The sequence below is a fragment of the Ananas comosus genome, linkage group 23 (genome assembly GCF_001540865.1).
Source record: "Ananas comosus cultivar F153 linkage group 23, ASM154086v1, whole genome shotgun sequence".
Taxonomy (NCBI): domain Eukaryota; kingdom Viridiplantae; phylum Streptophyta; class Magnoliopsida; order Poales; family Bromeliaceae; genus Ananas; species Ananas comosus.
In genome coordinates this window covers 5,689,659-5,708,258 of record NC_033643.1, presented here as the reverse complement: position 1 = coordinate 5,708,258, position 18,600 = coordinate 5,689,659, and the positions used below count along the sequence as shown (strand labels likewise).

General features: G+C 35.1%; 1 protein-coding gene across 3 annotated transcripts; it reads left to right on the top strand.

The window, feature by feature from the left end:
* LOC109727979 lies at positions 646-15,569 on the top strand. 3 transcript variants are annotated; one of them, XM_020258225.1, is made up of 10 exons: positions 649-869; positions 3,595-3,710; positions 6,063-6,235; positions 9,515-9,608; positions 12,736-12,846; positions 13,280-13,369; positions 13,896-13,981; positions 14,107-14,171; positions 14,932-15,046; positions 15,323-15,569. In XM_020258225.1, exons 1-9 carry the CDS (start codon positions 683-685, stop codon positions 15,039-15,041), a joined length of 1,032 nt encoding a protein of 343 aa, XP_020113814.1. In that variant the 5' UTR covers positions 649-682; the 3' UTR covers positions 15,042-15,046; positions 15,323-15,569. The 3 variants fall into 3 exon arrangements, with proteins under 3 accessions (XP_020113815.1, XP_020113814.1, XP_020113812.1); XM_020258223.1 differs by having other exon boundaries at positions 650-869; positions 3,589-3,710; XM_020258226.1 differs by lacking the exons at positions 14,932-15,046; positions 15,323-15,569 and having other exon boundaries at positions 646-869; positions 3,589-3,710; positions 14,091-14,171.

The following is an 18,600-nucleotide window of genomic DNA, read 5'->3' as shown; positions in this document are numbered from 1 at the left end:
GGTTTTGTATAGTAGTAATTAAGCAGCATTGTATTTTATTATAATTTTGAATTAGATGTAATTAACAGCCTTCTTGTATAATTTAACAATATTAGTTTTATCTAACAATGACTTGAACTTCTTAAATTTAATTATTTTCTCTTCAGCATATGTTACTACCATAATTTCTAATGTGCTGACATTAAATTAAAAATAAAATTAATCTAGCAATCATGTGTATAAAATGTTCTCTTGTTTAGCTAAATGTTGCATCTAATTGGTTGGGTAACTTACAAAATATTTGCACATGAAAGCTAAGGGCAAAATTGGTATTTATAAAATTAATCTAACACTTTTTGTCACTATTCTTATTTATTCCAAGAAACTTACCAAACATAATTTCTGTTATTTTCAGAAATAATCGTTTTACAAACCAAATACTATTTTATTTTTATCCCTGATTATTCTAGAATAGCAGACTATTCCAGAATTAAACAAATTTATCCCCAAAATCATTATTCCCGAACTAAATGGTACCTAGTGACTTGGAGGTCCAAATAGTGCTTTTGCTAATTAATTAATGGTTTTTTTATGGATAATGTAATGCATAGATATAGATACGTGGATTCTTCCTTGTCACCCGATTTGCTAAAATAAAACCGCCCCGTTGTTGTTCTCCCACTCTAATCTTTCTTCTTCTTCAATGGGAGTCGTGGTTGTCGCCGCTGCGATTCGCTTCTCCTCTCATCCTCCTCCTCTTCCTCTTCCTCTTCCTCTTCGTCTTTCCCTCCCCTCCTCCTCCTCCACGCTCTTCTCCGTTCCCCTTCGCTCTCGCCCCATCCTTCGCTCCGTATCCATGGCCTCCTCCTCCTCCGCCTCCGCCTCCGTCGGTGAGCTCCTCTCCTTCGCCATTGCCCTCTCCTCATCCTCTTCCTCCTCCTCCTCCTCCTCCTCTTCCTCCTCCTCCTCTTATTCTTCGCACGACCCTAGGGTTTGGTTGCGTCAATGCGTGTTCTGGTCGATCGTGCTTAACTGGTTGGCCTTGCGATTGGGCTTAGGATTTAGATTCGATGAATAGCAGAATCTCATGAATAGTGGAATCTGATCTATTTTTCCCTGTTTTTTTTTATTAGCACCCCTTAGCCTTTCATTTGTTTTGATTTGAGTTATCTGAATCAAGAATTTTGAATTAAAATTAAAATTAATGGTTTCATGAGCTATTGGTTATTATTTATTTATTATGAAATCTACACTCAAGTAGTTAGAGTAGTGAAATTTGATAGAATCACTGCTGGAATCTTATGGAGAGAAATGATTGTTTCCTCACATGCTATGGGAGTAAGATGTTCCGAGTTCAAATCCCACCAAGACCCTAGCCTTTATTTTATTCCCTTCCATTTAATTCAAATTCACATTTCGAGCCCAGATGTTCGGGGGACTGTTGAATATAATATATTAAAGCCTTGTTTTCTGACAACTTTAAAGTTTTTGGACGAAAATATTTGTTTCACGTTATTTTACATGGTATCAGAGTCTCAGAGTATAAGGTCGTGAATTCAAATTCTGCCAGGCTCCTAGATTCAATTAATTTAATTTCCTTCCATTCAAATCCAAGTTCACGTTTTGGGCATGTCAAAAAATCTTGAACCTAGACGCGAGGGGGATTGCTGAATATAAAATATTAAACTAGTGTTATTTGGTAAAAGTCTTGAACCTACACGTGAGAGAGAGTGTTGAATATGAAATATTAAAATAGTGTTATTTGGTAGCTTAAGCGTTTGGAGTGTTGACTATAAAATATCAAATTAGTTATTTGGTAACTTAAGCTTTTGGAGACAAATGGTGGTTTCTTAATCTCTTTTTGGATGTCATTTTTGTTATTTAAGAATTTAACAGCAGTACTTTCAGGAAATACTGATTGTACAAATTTATTGGTATGCTATTATGCTTGTTTCTTTTGCCATTTTCAAAAGCACTACACATTATTTGATTTTGCAATTTCAGCCCACTTCGACTATGGCTCGTAATATATTTTTGAGGACCGAAATGCCTCCGGTTGAGATCTTTTGTGTGTAAATCTATCACAATGTTGGCGAAGGACCTTTAGATTCAGGACAACAGCTTTGGATCCAAAATTTGCAAAAATCCTCCTTGGATTTTGGTGATTAGGTTTTATAAGTTCATGCTTGATGAAATTATAATTGTAGTTTATCCAGTAGCCCTACTGTTATCGCCTGTTCATCCGCAGGTTCTTATCTGTGGTAGTGCAGCACTTATTTCAATGTATCTAATACCTTTTTGAAGGTTGATGGATTAGTGCATTTCAGAAAAAAGATCGATAGGTTAGTTAGCTAATTAACTGCTGAAAGGAGCCCTATGTGTAATGTGGAATAGTTGATCCTTTTACCAAATGGAGAACCTTTTTTCATCGTTTATGAAAGTTTGCAAATTCTATTTGTTGCTTGACGAAGAGGCAATGGATCTCGTGCGTATACGCTCTGAAGCTACCAAACTTAACAGTACTACTAAAACCAAGTATAATGTCCATGTTATCTTTTCCTAGTTGATAGTCATTGATGGCTAGTTTAGTCAGGAGCCTAACTGTGGAAATAAACCATGATTTATGATAAACTGATCATCCTCTTCGTTTCAATTAATGTGTTGGTGGTTTAGATTCTCCTTTTACCCTACATACAACTCTTATCGATTTTCTCCTCTCGAATGTGCCAATGCCCGATAAGGAATAGAATAAAACCATGTTATTTGACCTGTTCTGTTCCTAGCAAGGATTTAAGTGCCGTGGCATAGGGTCGTGTTGAGAATTTGTTGGTACGGAAGGTCATGGTGCATGCCATGTCTTGCCGGTGTGTGTCGATCATAAAATACATATGTGGCGACACACTATGACATGAAATATTTATTTTCTTTGGCACTAATATATTCTAGTTGCTTATTGTATATCTTTATCAAACCTTTTACACTTTATTGAGATAATTACTTCCTAATTTCAAAGAAGAGAGATTTTGAACCGTGCCTTGGGCACGGGGGGTTATATCGCGCCAATATTTTATCGGCATGGTAGGCATGGCCTGTGCCGATGGCCCTTAAATCTTTGGTTCTAAATTTATAGATTTATTTTGATAGCACCAGTTTGACACTATATTAAGGGATTGGAGGTTATGCTTTGCGTGCTGAAATTACTAATTTTATTCAAAAGGGTATTAAATCTAATAACAGACTGCCCATCGACGCAGGCCGTGATAATAACAATGAAATCAAATAGAAGAGGGGATTAAATCTAATAACAAGTGTTATTAAATCTAATAACAGACTGCTCTGATATGAAGTTGTGATTATAATGTTTGATTTTCTTGTGTAAGCACTAGTATTGCGTAAGCGTTTCAGAAGTTCCTTTTCTATCTTGAGGCTTTTACATATATATATCCCCACAACATCATCAGTTACAAGTTAACCTCTATAAAAAAAAATAATTTTTGCATATACCCTTGTTAGCGCAGTTTTTAAAAGCATATCCTTCTAAATTTCTAGGGTAGAAGTATAGAGGTGCTTGATGTATATATAATTTGAAAGCCTCTGTTTGCTTCATAGGTGCAGAAACTTCTTATGAGTCAGGAATGAAGTTATCTTGCTTTGACATTGTTGGAGAAAATGATCTGCTGATTGTGGGCCCAGGTGTTCTTGGTCGGATGGTAGCTGAAAAGTGGCAACAGGTTGTTGGGAATTATGGCTAATATTAAGATTTAGAATTACTTTCTTGAACCTTCTTAAAATTTAAACATCTTTTATTTGTGTTTGATCAGCGTAGACTGTTTTAATTAAAGTAAATACAGATTGTAATGTTAGTCATGTCATTAAGGAAATTCCTTGTTTCTTTCACTTCATTCCTAAAGACTGAAGACGCTGATGTTCTGCGCTGTTTTGTAGAAGATCTAGGGTTATGTATGTCATTCCAAGTGCCGGAACAATAAACTTATAACAAAATGAAGTAGTTCATCATATAGTATGATAGTAATAGAACTATGGAAATAAAACTGCAACATATTGGAGCCAAATAGATTACCTGTCAATTTTAGTTGGAGATGCATAGGTGGTGATAGAGATGACATTATCTGGGACAGAATATTATTCTGTGAGAATATTTTCAACCCAAGTTGTTAACTCTCTACCAGCTTAAGCTTTTAGAGACAAATAGTTGTTTCATATAATTTAACATGGTATTAGAGCAGGAGGTTCTGAGTTCAAGTCACGGCAAGCTCCTAGCATTATTGATTTCCTCTCATTTAATTCCACGTCATAGGGCTCTCAAGCCCAAACGTGAAGGTGAGTGTTAAATATAAAAATAAAATGAAAATATCATTCTCTACCAGCTTAAAATGATTGTGTCATATAATTTAACACGAGTAAACTCTAGGTGGCTTTAGATGTGAACTTTTCTTTAGTTAATTGCAACAGCTGATTCGTGCATTGATCTAGATCAAGGTTTAAAGTGCTGTGGCACGGGGCGTGCCGCTGTTTGCTTGGCACGGTATGGCACCGGCATGCTTCCGTGCCGATACCGTGCCGATACATAGTACGTTTGCATGCCGATGGATACGCATGCCGTCCTACTGGCACGCTTTGGTACGGATTTATTTCAGTTTTTTTAGTTCTAATAAGCTCTTATAATATTATTTTGAAAGATTTAATTAAAAATTATGAATATTTGCTATGTATAGCTTATTATATTCATCAATTAATATACTTGTAAGCTTTTTTGTATGTAAAATACAACTATATCTAATGCAGAATCGAAATTTTTATAGGTTAGAATTTTTAAAATGCGAAAACATCTTTCTTTCTTTTGACCATATTACAGTCTTTCTTTTATAAAATACAAAAAAAAAATTAAACTTATTTTAAAAAGTATTTGAAAAAATTATTTTTTAATTAATTTTTTCAAAAAATTATTAGATCTATCAAAAAAAATTAAGCAATAAATTATATGACAAATAAATTAAATAAATTTAAGTTCAATTGATATAATTTAGCTTTTAATTTTATCAGTATTTTTAATCTTCTAACGCAAAAATAAAATTTTATGCTTGATATGTCTCAAAATTTGTTTATTGAATTCTATTTTGTTACCTAAATTTGCCAAAATTTTCGTCAGTGTGACAAATTTTGATAAAATAATTTGTGAAAAAAAATGGATGTCTGTGGTGGAAGCAAAGGGCTCGGGCCGTATGGATCGGATATGTAAATTAAAAATTTGCCCGTATATTGATATGCAAAAAAAAATAGATTATAATTTTTTTAACTTACTTAACAAGTGGATTTTTGATTTGCAATGTCTTTGAGGGGTGTGGGGTATCCAGGATACTTCAAGTACCCCAAAGAAAAAAACAAAAAAAAAAAAAAAAAAAAAAAAAAAAAAAAAAAAAAAAAAAAAAAAAAAAAAAAAAAAAAAAAAAAAAAAAAAAAAAAAAAAAAAAAAAAAAAAAAAAAAAAAAAAAAAAAAAAAAAAAAAAAAAAAAAAAAAAAAAAAAAAAAAAAAAAAAAAAAAAAAAAAAAAAAAAAAAAAAAAAAAAAAAAAAAAAAAAAAAAAAAAAAAAAAAAAAAAAAAAAAAAAAAAAAAAAAAAAAAAAAAAAAAAAAAAAAAAAAAAAAAAAAAAAAAAAAAAAAAAAAAAAAAAAAAAAAAAAAAAAAAAAAAAAAAAAAAAAAAAAAAAAAAAAAAAAAAAAAAAAAAAAAAAAAAAAAAAAAAAAAAAAAAAAAAAAAGCAAAAAGCCAAAAAAAAAAAAAAATAGTGCCAGCACGACACAGTGTCGTGGCACCCACCCGCGTATCATGCTGTCTCGCGCGATACGCAGGTGTGTGCCGCGGCACGACGGGGGGGTCCGAGACCTCCCACTACACAGGTACGTGTCGCCCCGTGCCGTATGGCACAGGGCGACACTTTAAACCTTGATCTGGATATTTAATGGCCTTTTCTCTTTTGATTTATTATTTCCACTCTTACTATAGAAATCCTGTGCAAGGTAAGGTTCATTGAATTGATAATGTTTTCTTTCAATTTGCTGACAGGAGCATCCAGGTTGCAACGTTTACGGTCAGACAATGAGTACAGAACATCACAATGAACTGACTGCACTTGGTATCATTCCCTCCTTAAGGCAATCAACAATGGCGAAGAAAGTTCCTTACGTTATTTTCTGTGCTCCTCCATCTCGCACTGAAGATTACCCTGGCGATGTTAGGTAAAAATTTAGGTCACTTATGATATAAATAGGGCGAGGCCACTTGGAAACAGTCATTGAATTTAAGTTTCTGAAGTTGAAGCCCTCAACTAATGCTTTGTTTGATGTCAGAAATTTCTCTCACTTTGATTAGAACTTAGAGATTCCCATAACAGAAGTTACCAATATTCTTACAACTGTCCAGTAACAGAAATTCCATTAAGTTGCAGAAATTTTTCCTCAAAAAATCACAGAGACCATCAAGTTTTGACAGAATTTTCTGCAATTAGACACCACATAAGTTGAGGGTCTCTACAAATTAAGGCCCAAGGATCTATTGCCCAATGATTTGTTGTTTGGATGATGTGCATGTGGTTTTTCTCAAGTAGTATGAGAACCAATACCTTCTGTCATCTTTTCTGCAGTTCTATAGTATATCTAGGTCTTTATGTTTCACTTGCCATAGCCTGTTCTTATGTGTGGAGAATATTTCTCTCTTCTATTTTATTTTATTGTTAGGGTGCGTTTGGTTCGAGTTATCTTGGCAGGATTAACAATCCTGCCAGGATTACTACGTTTGATTCATCTGGTATGTAACCTGGTTAGTAATGTAGCATTACAAATGGTGCAGGATTACACCAAAAATATAAACGAGCGGGGGGTGGGTATGTCGTATTACTAATGGCGGATTATCTTGCATTTATGTAAAATTACAAGTTTACCCTTTCGAACCCCCAAACCCTTTCAATGCATTATTTTTAAAATTTTAATTTAAATTTTTAAATTGTCAAATTTTAAAATTTAAATTTAATTTTTAATATTCAAATTTTAAATTTTAAATTTTAATTTTTTAATTTTTAATTTTTAAATTTCAAGTTTCAAGTTTCAAAATTTAAAATTTAAAATTTAAACTTCTAAATTTAAAATTTGGATTTTAAATTCTAAATTTAAAATTTGGATTTTAAATTCTAAATTTAAAATTTGGATTTTAAATTCTAAATTTTAAAATTTAAATTTATATCTATAGTTTAAATTTCAATTTTCAAATTTCAAACTTTAAATTTTAAATTTTAAATTTTAAATTTTAAAATTTAAATTTATAAATTTTATATTTGTATTTTAAAATTAAAATATTAAATTTTATGTTTATATTTATATTTTAAATTAAAATATTAAAATATTTAAAAATAAAATTTAAATTCAAATTTTAAATTATTTAAAATAAATTTTAATAAAAAAAATATTATTTGTAAATAGTAAACATTTTTTGCCAAATATGACTAAGGACAATTTTGGAATAGATTACACTTTGTTGTTAGGATTACTGAATTTTATAAACTGAACCAAATATAGTAATATTATATACATTGCAATCCAGGATTATATTATTGATTAAACCAAACGCGCTAATACAGCATCAGTAGTAATCTCATTCAGAAATCCAAGATACCTGGATATGTCGAAATAATCTGTAATGTTACATAACACGAACCAAACGCGCCCGTAGTGTAAAAATATATAATGCTTTTTTCTCTTATATAGAAAGTAATAACTGATTACTGCCAAAATCTCTTTAAGGATGTGGCAGTATAAGTTAGGCCGAGTATTCTTCAGCTTCATGCTAGTTTTTAATGTCCCATTCAAAGTACAGTATGAATTTGGTGCTTGATGACCTGAAGTTTTGGAAACATTTTTGGACAGTTGCTGGGTAATCAATTGATACTAGTTAAGAAATAGTGGTATGACTAATGCTATGATTATTTCCTTTCGTAGGAATTTAGGAATTCTGCACCTGGTGAACAATGCCAATCTTTCTTCTAGGCATTCTTTGTCTTTTCTTTTGTTAAAAATGTAAAGATAACCCCTATAACCCAATTGAGGTAGACCCCAATATTTACTTTTTGTTTGATTGATGCCTGCGACTTTTGATTGTTTTTGAGTTTATGCCATGAGATGATTGAGGAATTATATGCTATTGACAATGAGTATTGTGGAATCAGTTAACATTGAGGGGCTAACAATTTATGGAGCCATTAACTTTGATGAAGTGCCCAAGCCAGCTGACAGAAAAACTCAAAAAATCAAAACAGACTATAGGGATGGGGTTTGTCAATCCAAAAAAAAAAAGGAAGGGTGTGGAGGATGCAGTCATCCATTTCAAAATGGCCAATAGTTAAACGTGTCTAGGCTCACCTTTTCTCCTTTTGCCCCCCCCCCCCAAATGCACACCTACGGTATATTACTTTTTATTTCCTCAAGGCAATTATTACCCATGCTACCCCTTGTTGTACAGTGCCGAGGCCGTGCCAGCACGTGGCACGGGGTCTTCTCGACATGGTATCAACAGAATGGTTAGAATCTTTTTGAGTTTTTCTTTTGTGAGGTAAAAACTTTTACAAAAAGTTTTTTTCATACATAAAAATTTGTAGATCTTGTAAATCTACTAACATTTTGGAGCAATTAATAAGTTGCATTGCATTATAAGACAAATGTTTATTGCAAAAATCCAAATAAAATGATTTCCTCCATTTTCTTTTATCATTTTAGATCAAGTGATTTTATCCACGGTAGTGTTTCCTTATAAAACTTTATCCAATTATGACTTTGGTTTTGGTTTCATGCATATACTTTCATAATATATATAAAACGAATTTTCTTTTTGTGATTAAAATGATTATGACTCAATTTTTACTTGTGTGAGTTGTTTATATATATTTATAGTGTTTGGGGGCCGCTTGGTTCAAGGTTTTTAATATTCTAGGAATGTTGTATATTTTATATTTGGAATGGCAAGTTTTTTAGTAACTTACCAAGCCACTTGGGTTGGGAGGTTCGTAAGAACTACTATGTTCTTGTTAATGAACTACTACTAATTTCCATCAAACATGAAAATGAGAATGCGTCCTACCCCATGATAATCTAATATTCCTACCGGCTACCACTTAGGAATCTACAATGATTCCACTATTTAACTAACAACTTTTACAACTACCCAACTTGAGTTGAATGGTACTAATTTGACTATTTTCAATAGAAAATATGGAGGATTACCGGATTATTACAAATTGTGAACCAAAATGGCCCTTACAGATATTGAAACACTCTAAAAGATTAATTTTTCATGAAAACCTGCGCAAATGTGTGCCTCTATGCCATGCTGTGTCGCTGGCACAGTGGCACAGGCTGTGCACAGAAATCCTTGCCTAAAGTTATTTTAAGCATTTGGTTGTCTTTTATAATGTGTAAGGTAGTGATGTCTTTGACACTGCTAACATGCTTAACTTTCTGTAACATGTTCAGATTTGCAGCATCAAATTGGAGTGGTGAAGGTTCCTTCTTGTTTACATCCAGTACTGCTGTTTATGATTGCAATGACAATGGTTTCTGCGATGAGGTATAAATCTGTACATAAGTTCTTTCTTTAATGATAAATTTGTTTTGTTACTTAATTGAAAGTTATTCNAATTGGCATATTTTGTTGCTAATGAAAATAAATATTTCATATCATTACGTGTCGACACACATATATTTTTTATGACCGGCACTCATCGGCACAGCCCGGCACGCACCGTGCCGTACCGCGCCAGCAAGTTTCTGGCGCGACCCTGTGCCACGGTACTTAAATTCTTGAGCAAAAGAACGATGTAACAAACAAGACTAGCCATACAATAATCACCTAATCAATTTAGTGCAAGTGCATATAAGATATGAGTTAAAAACTCATAATGAAGTTTCTTGCCATTTGCAAGTTCAAAAAAAGATCAGTGCCATGTAAGTTTTTGATAACAGTAGAGGACAAGTGACAACAATATTATACAACATAGGATTTTTTTATCTTAAAAAGAACCACAGAAGTACTCTCACTAGTTCACTAAAGGGAGCTTTAAAATATTTTAATCCGAAGAAAAAATTAATCACCGCCCACTTAAAGCAGAAGTATTTTGAGCAGCATATGCTTAAGAAATAAGAATATATGAATATAAAACTATTAAGTTCTTTCTTTAATGATAAATTTGTTTTGTTACTTAATTGAAAGTTATTCCTTTTTCTTTTTGAAGATTTATCATTGGTTCCACTCAAAAAACTTAATAGTTTTATATTCATATATTCTTATTTCTTAAGCATATGCTGCTCAAAATACTTCTGCTTTAAGTGGGCGGTGATTAATTTTTTCTTCGGATTAAAATATTTTAAAGCTCCCTTTAGTGAACTAGTGAGAGTACTTCTGTGGTTCTTTTTAAGATAAAAAAATCCTATGTTGTATAATATTGTTGTCACTTGTCCTCTACTGTTATCAAAAACTTACATGGCACTGATCTTTTTTTGAACTTGCAAATGGCAAGAAACTTCATTATGAGTTTTTAACTCATATCTTATATGCACTTGCACTAAATTGATTAGGTGATTATTGTATGGCTAGTCTTGTTTGTTACATCGTTCTTTTGCTCAAGAATTTAAGTACCGTGGCACAGGGTCGCGCCAGAAACTTGCTGGCGCGGTACGGCACGGTGCGTGCCGGGCTGTGCCGATGAGTGCCGGTCATAAAAAATATATGTGTGTCGACACGTAATGATATGAAATATTTATTTTCATTAGCAACAAAATATGCCAATTATTTATTATGTATTTTTATCAAATCTTTTGAATTTTATTGAAAAATTACTTACTAATTTTAAGAATAAAGGATTTTGAGTTGTATCATTGGCACGGGGGCTATATTGTGCCGATATCTTGCTAGCACGATACGGCACGGTGGATATGGCCCGTGTCGATGCACACTTTAATCCTTGCTTCTGCTCTTATGATTGCCCTGCATCATTCGATATGGTGATCTTTTAGTTGTTCTAAGAAAGAGTAAGCATCTTGTTACATCGGTTGCTCTGAGAAATTATTGCTTGGTCTTTACTCCCTATGCAGAAATTGTGCATGCTTATTTCATGATTTCATCTTAGGAGCTGTTTGGTTCCTCAGAAAAGTATGAAAAAAAAATCTTCAAGAAAAAAGTTTTGCATGGAAAACTACTTTTCCAGTTTTTCACCTCTTTTTTTTTTTTTTTTTTTTTTNTTGTACTACCTTTCTTAGCTATCATGTAGCTAAGCTATCTCTTGGTTCAGTCATAGAATTCCTAAGTTTATTCATTTTGAGCTCTGAACCATTTTATCATTTGAAGAATACTAGAATGATGTTAGCTCAGAGTATTTCAACATAACCATGTTAAGAAATATTTGTTGTTAGCTGTTCAAACTACAATCTTACTCTCTTCAAGAGAGTTCAATGAGAAAAGGGTGGCTATCTTCTTTTTTCCCGTTTATAGCTTAGAGACGAAATTATGTACAAAAGCATAGCATTTCTATCAAATCTCTCCTGTTGCTATTTTTTCCTTTTTACCTCAAAAGGTGGAGGCATGATGTCTAATGAAACAGCAATTTCTTGCGAGATGCACTAATTTGAACCCAAACTGCTTACACCTTATTGGATCTCGAACAAGGTTATTCTTCTGTTACTTTCTCTTGATCTAACATTCAGGCCCAAAAGTTTTACTTGATGCTTCTGCAAATTTGTGTTTTTACACTGCAAGATTCTTAATGCTGACTCTTTCCCATGGAGTTGTAGAAATGAGGTGGTTGTGTTTGCCATCCCTTGCTTTTTTATCAATGTTGATGGTGATTTCTGACAACTAAACTTTCATCTCTCTTATGTTTTCATATTTCTTATTGCTCATTTATTGTTTTGTTTAACCACAATATGATGTGTTTGAGAGTAGTCTCAAGACTTCTTAAAGACAAATCGCAGTACTCTCTAGACTACTAGCAGAGTTTAAATTTGGTCCCTGAACTTTTAAAAGTGCTCATCAGACATTTCAAACTTTGTACTATTTCATGTTAGTCCCTCTTGTCATCACCTCTCAGAGGCAAAATCATTGCCTGTTCCTGGTGCGTCTGCACATTAATGGAGCATCCACTCATTTGTCCTCCACCCCTTATCTTATCTTCGATCTAGCATCCAATTTGTACACAAAGAATAGGCCTTGCCTTAGTTGGCAAAAGCATGGACATTTGAAAATGGGATGAAACTCCAGTGGATGGGCCAGTGCAAGGCTTGTGGAAGCATTGAGTGCAGGCGATAATTTCTATTCTAATAAAGGATCATGGGAGTGACTAATATATGGAAGGATCATGAGAGTGACTAATATGAAATAGGACAGAGTTTGGGGTGTCACTTCTTAAAACAGTCAACTGGACTTATTCCTGAACGTGCTGAAGTTAATTTTCTGACTTACTGTTATTTCGAGTTTACCCAATGTGTTAGTTGGATTTGCAAGCTACATGTAAGTTAGTTATTAAAGCCTTTATATGTGGACGAGGAGAGATCTTAACAAGCTCTTTGTTTTTTTATCGCTTTATCACAATATGTCGTACTAAGTTACAAACAAGTTAAAACTATCCCCTAAACTCCTAGCACATATATGCAACACACGCAGCAATGCATGTCTCTTTTAACTGTCAAAATGTTCTTTGTAGGATTCTCCAGTCGTGCCAATTGGTAGAAGTCCTCGGGCTGATGTCCTTTTAAAAGCAGAAAAGGTTGTTCTGGAGGTTGGAGGCTGCGTGTTGAGGCTAGCAGGGCTTTATATATCCTTCCTTAAACGTGTAAGTGCCCGTTAGCATGGGCTGTGTCACCGTGCGATACCATGCTGACAAGGTATCTACATGATGCTTTCCCTGTGCTGATGGCGTGGCTTAAAACCCTCTTTTTTTCAAAATTAGCAGGTAATTACGTCCTTATAATATAAAAGATTTGATAGAAAATATATTAAAAGAGTTAAAATAGTATCAGTGTGAAAGAAAATAAACTTTTCATACTGAAGTTTGTCATGCACACAGGGTATTTTGTCAGCAGCTTACATCGGGATGGCACTGCACTGTGCCATACTATGCCAACAAGTGCTTGGCACGATCCCACACCTCGGCACCTAAATCCTTGATTTTGAGGAATTGCTAATCTGTTTTGCTTATTGTTCAAATTGTTATACGAGTGCTTCCCTGTTTTCTTGACTGTTTACACAAAGAAGATAGAGGTGCCCACACTTATTGGTTGCAGAAAGGAACTGTTGATATGCGTCCAGATCATATACTGAATCTTATTCATTATGAGGTAAAACCAGATTTTCTCCTGGGTTAACCACCAACTTATTAACATATAAACAAGATTTTGAAGCCAAATGCTATCTTGAACTTGGTCATAAAGTTCTGTACACAGCAGAAACAACTTAGGTTTAGGTTCTGTTCGTTCATATGGGTAGACTAGATAATAATATTTTAAATGCTGGATAATCACAATAATAGTACTTCACTACACATCGAGGTTCACGGCTGGAAACGAAGCAGAAAATCATTATTTGCAAATTTTAGAACTGAAACTTGTTGGCTAGCTAAACTTGTGCCCTTCAGTACGGGTTAATTGAATAATATACTGTTTCTTTGATCAAAGAAAAATCTAGTATTCATGTGCTTCTTGTTTACTGTTTAAGATTGAAAAGACTTATTATGCCGAACTATTCTAAAATCCGAACTCCTTTCTCTTTTCTCCCGATATGGAATGAACTCGGGCTGTTTTTTTTTGGGGGGGGTAACTTATCTCGAGGATTTTAGATGTTTAATATGAAATACTTGATTTACAGGATGCAGCTTCCCTTTCGGTAGCAATCATGCAGAAGAAGCTTCGTGGACGTATCTTTCTTGGTTGTGATAATCATCCTTTATCCAGGTCTTGTTTCACTATCCTTTTTACTCTGTCATTGATGTTTCGCACGAAACCCAATGAATTATTCTAACCTCAACCTTATTTACTTTCCTACAAAAATTTTATCAAATAGCTTCTCCTCTTTCTAGGCAAGAACTAATGGATTGCGTGAACAATAGTGGAAAGTTCAGCAAGAAGTTCGAGGGTTTTACAGGCAAGCTTTGATACCTTTTTCATTTTTTTTTTTTTTTTTTTTTTTTCTGGGAAGGCAAAAAAATCCCCGAAAATAGTTCCTTTTGCACTTGCCTGCTGGGATTCAAAAACCTTCATCTTGCCCTCTCGATCTATCAGAAAATCTTTCTAGGGGTTACATTGCTAATGGATTAGCAATAATGAAAACAACCCTGCTTCTTCAGATTTGTCTCTCCTTCCTCTTCTTTCTCCGTCCTTACCACCTCTATCACGGTCTCCATCTTGGCCTTTGGGTCCTACACTGTCACTGCAACATGTGTTCTTCCTCCATCATCTCCGCCGCCACGTAATCCTCCGTTGTGGCCATCACTGTGCCCTCCATTGCCCTGTTCTTTTCCCAATTTTTCTTCCTCCACTACCACGACCACCTACTCTGGCCCCACCTCTTTTTGCTACGGTGCCGGCACCTCCTCTGCCCTGACCTTTTACTCCTACATCATCACCACCTCTCCCTTCCATTTTTGAGCATAGATGCAGGTATCTTGGCAGTATCGGTTTTATTGAGGGAAAGCCTAATTTGGAAAAGGCGGTTTAGCGTGAACATCACTATATTAATGAGGGTAAAATTTTGGTTTCTTTTGTTGAGGGCACAAAGTGCAAGGCCGTATTTCTAGGAAGGTGTTTTATATATTCTAACATCTTTCCTTTTGTGTCATGCTGCCTTTTCAAAGATAAAACTGCTCTTTAACATTATTTTATTTTTATGTCTCTCACAATTGCAGGAACCAATGATCCTTTAGGCAAGAGGATAAATAACTCAAAAACTCGTGCTGAGATCGGATGGGAGCCCAAATATCCAAGCTTCCCTGAGTTCCTTGGGCTAACAAACTGACCAAGGTCCTTTTTCTTTAGTTGTTCTTTTTACAAGCACTTGTCTTTCTTAGCCAACTTAAGTTGATCTGAGATTTCTTGTATTCTTGTTGTTTAAACTTAGTAACAGAGCAAATCAATCAATCAATCTATGCTCAATCAATCATGCTCAATCAATCAATCAATCAATCGGTGTGTTAGGATTCATTCTGCTTCTGCTTCTGCTTCTGCCTCTTTGTTGTTCTGTTCGATCAACTTATATGCATTTTGGATTCGTCCCAATAATGCGATGTTTGCTGGTAGGCTGCTCTTGGTGATTCAACTAGTGGACCTGTTGGAAGTACGAGCTGCTGTGGGATCTCAACTCTATTCTGTCCTCTTTTCACTTGTCCAAACATTTTGGCGCATTGAGGGGCTCACATTTATCTCATGTAATTATTTAAGACAAATTGATACTCTGTTCCTGTAAATTATTTTCCAGCAGTTGGAATTGTCACGCCCGGGGGCCCCTTTGGTTATGGAAATATATATATTTTGAAATCTTACTTGAGATGGGCACAGATCCGTCACACGCGCGTATAGAATTTTTCTTGTCCCACACGGATAGAGTTTCTCCTTTATACATGCACGGCTAGGAGCGCAAGCAATACAACAACAGCCACAACTACCACATCAAACAATCTAAGTAGGTATGAATCAACGCAACAATTACAACAACTGTATCAACCAAAACAACTACACCAATCAAAATAACTAGAGAATACTGAAAGTAAAGCAACTACAATTGATCGAAAACCTCAATCAAAATTCAAAACCAAGAGAATAGGGAAAACCGAATACCAATTCTAAACACAATTAAGGCTACAAGTCAACATGATATGATAAAGATGATAATAGCTGAAAAATAAACTCTGAACTAGCCACCAATGTCTAAAGATAATATCTGGGCGCTAACTAACCGCGTCCTCAAGCAGTGCCCCAATCTTCATCGCCAATAACACTAGTAAAGATTGGGGAATTTGAGAAACATATAAATATATTTTTCAATAGGCGCAACCAGCTGTCGAAGGCAAGTTGCACTCATTAGCCAATAAAGGAGTAGTGTAAAGAGTTCAACTAAGATAAGAATTATCAATTACGGTAGCATAAATATAAGTAGATAAAGATCATGAAGTGAATTAAGTACCGTGTAATGCCTTTACTGTAAAGAAGAATCAACCATTTAGACGCAATGAAGATAACCAACCAACCAACCACAGTAGCAAGATAATAAGCAAATGGCATAAGATATCTGAGAGATGTCTCTACTGTAATTAAATCAACCAACTTGAATGTCATACATGATTCAAATAAGAGCACTATGCGTCAAATGATTTGACTCATAGACCGTCCAATATCATACCCAATCACTGTGACCTGCTGTATAGACCTAGCGTAAGCTTGCCTATTAGCTAGGCCAGGAGGACCCATAAACAAATTCCACTCTAGAGGAAAACATGCTGCATTCAAGGTTGCAAATCCTGTCTAAGAGCGGTGTGCATTAATCCCGGCGGTGAAGTACTCAAGGTGACGAATCATGTCTATGAACAATGTCCCACTAGGTTGGCAAACTGAAGCACTTTAGGTTGTGAACCCTGTCTAAAAGCAATAGCGCCATCTAAAGCTAAAGTCATATGCATATGCTCAAAGCTCCGACAACTGAACTCAACAGTCTAATCAACGCCCATAGGCGACAACGAGGAGCCAAGAAATATTCTCCAAGCGTGTCAACGAAACCAAATAGGTCTATACTCACAAGCATAATTACAATCTCAAAGTTGACTAGCATGCTATACTACAAGGAGACAATAAATATTCTCGAAACGTGTCAACGAAACCAAATAGGTCCATACTCACAAGCATAATTATAATCTCAAAGCTGACTAGCATGCTATACTACACGAGTCAAGGAAGAGGTAACAAATGAAAGGAATCAAGGCGAAACGTGCTATATTCCAACTATGAACAGGATAAGTCAACAGATCGCTAAGGTCAAATCTAATGGAGTAAATTCGTCGACCAATGAGTCTAATCGTATGAGAGAGAATAATAGATCTACAAGGTCAAATCACATAGGAGTAAATCAGCCGACCAATAAAGTCAAATCTCAGTCTATGAGTAGTCACCAACTTACCAAGTTATATCATAGTTATCTGGATAAAAAACTATGACCGGTCCTATTCTACATGTCATATATCATCCAGAGTCTAGAGACAATCACAATAAATCATAAGCAATATGATAAGTAGATAAATAAAGCAACCAACATATAAAATAACTGAGCAAGTAATAGTACGGTGTCATGATAAGTTGTATTACTCAACATGTACGATGGAACAATAGAATCATAGTGGAAAATCGACTGAGATACAACTTTATCAACTTCGGATTAAAGCACCCACCTTATTAACCAAGTATCTGAGTCCTCAACTCAATCGATGCCTTTAGGTGTCACCCGAATCTGGACAAAATAGTCAACTGCCACAATCAGCCCAAAGGCTAGCCGACTCAATGGGGAGTCACAATAATCCTTTCACTATCCTGAGACACACAATATTAGGTGTCCAACAGCCACACGCCAAGTGCTTGACAAAACGTACAACAGTTGCGTAACTACACCACGACGGCTCCGAAAGTCAACGATTTCGGTGATGGAACCAGCTATACAAATCTCACCTTTCTATTGCTGTTTATAACCAGTGAGGATCCTCCAGAACATCCCTCACGAGTTTCGGAGTCCAAATGCATAATCAGTGCACCGAAATGGCTGAATTTCGTCCCGATAAATCTCGAAATTGCAGTTTTCGGCATCGAGACAGCACAACAACTACAAGATCTCTCCCAAGGATCAGTTCCACTCGGAATGTACCTACAAAGGAGCTCCAGCCAGCAGCAAATATGGTCGAGCACTCCCAACCCAATGGTTTAGCCATAAAGACTCGAATAGGTATTCCAGATACCGTTTCAACCCACGAAGTGTCCGGAACCATGCCATACATCCCCATATCTCTCGTCTACTGCCGTAAAACGCCCTATTTAGGTGTCATCATAGCAATACAAAACGTGCATGACTACGGGAGCCACGTGTCAGGGACTTAGCGAAATTGCTATGCAATCTAAGTTCTTGGCCCAACTTCACTAGCGGAGTGGTCGTTAAAGAGACCCGAACCCAGCCGACTATGGGGAGATAAAGGGTTTTGTAACTTCTCCCATCAATGATGGAAGCTCAAAGGTCACAAAACTTCCAAGAGTTAATAGGGTGACTCTTGGGCTTATGGCTCATTATGAGGGTGAGTTATTGTATGCATTAATGGGTGAGTTAGTATAGACTAGATTCAATGTATCTAGGAGCCTATAAATGGTGGGGTTTGGCTAAGGCCAAAACACATGACAGATTGTGTTTGTAGGTTGTAATTCTTTTTTTCTAAGTAGTGGAGTACTTAGTTTTTTGAGTAAACCTCTGTCTTTCTCTCTCTGTCATTCCCTTTGCATATTTAGTCGTAGGATGCGAAGGTCTAGGCTAGCAACAGGGACAAAGGCTT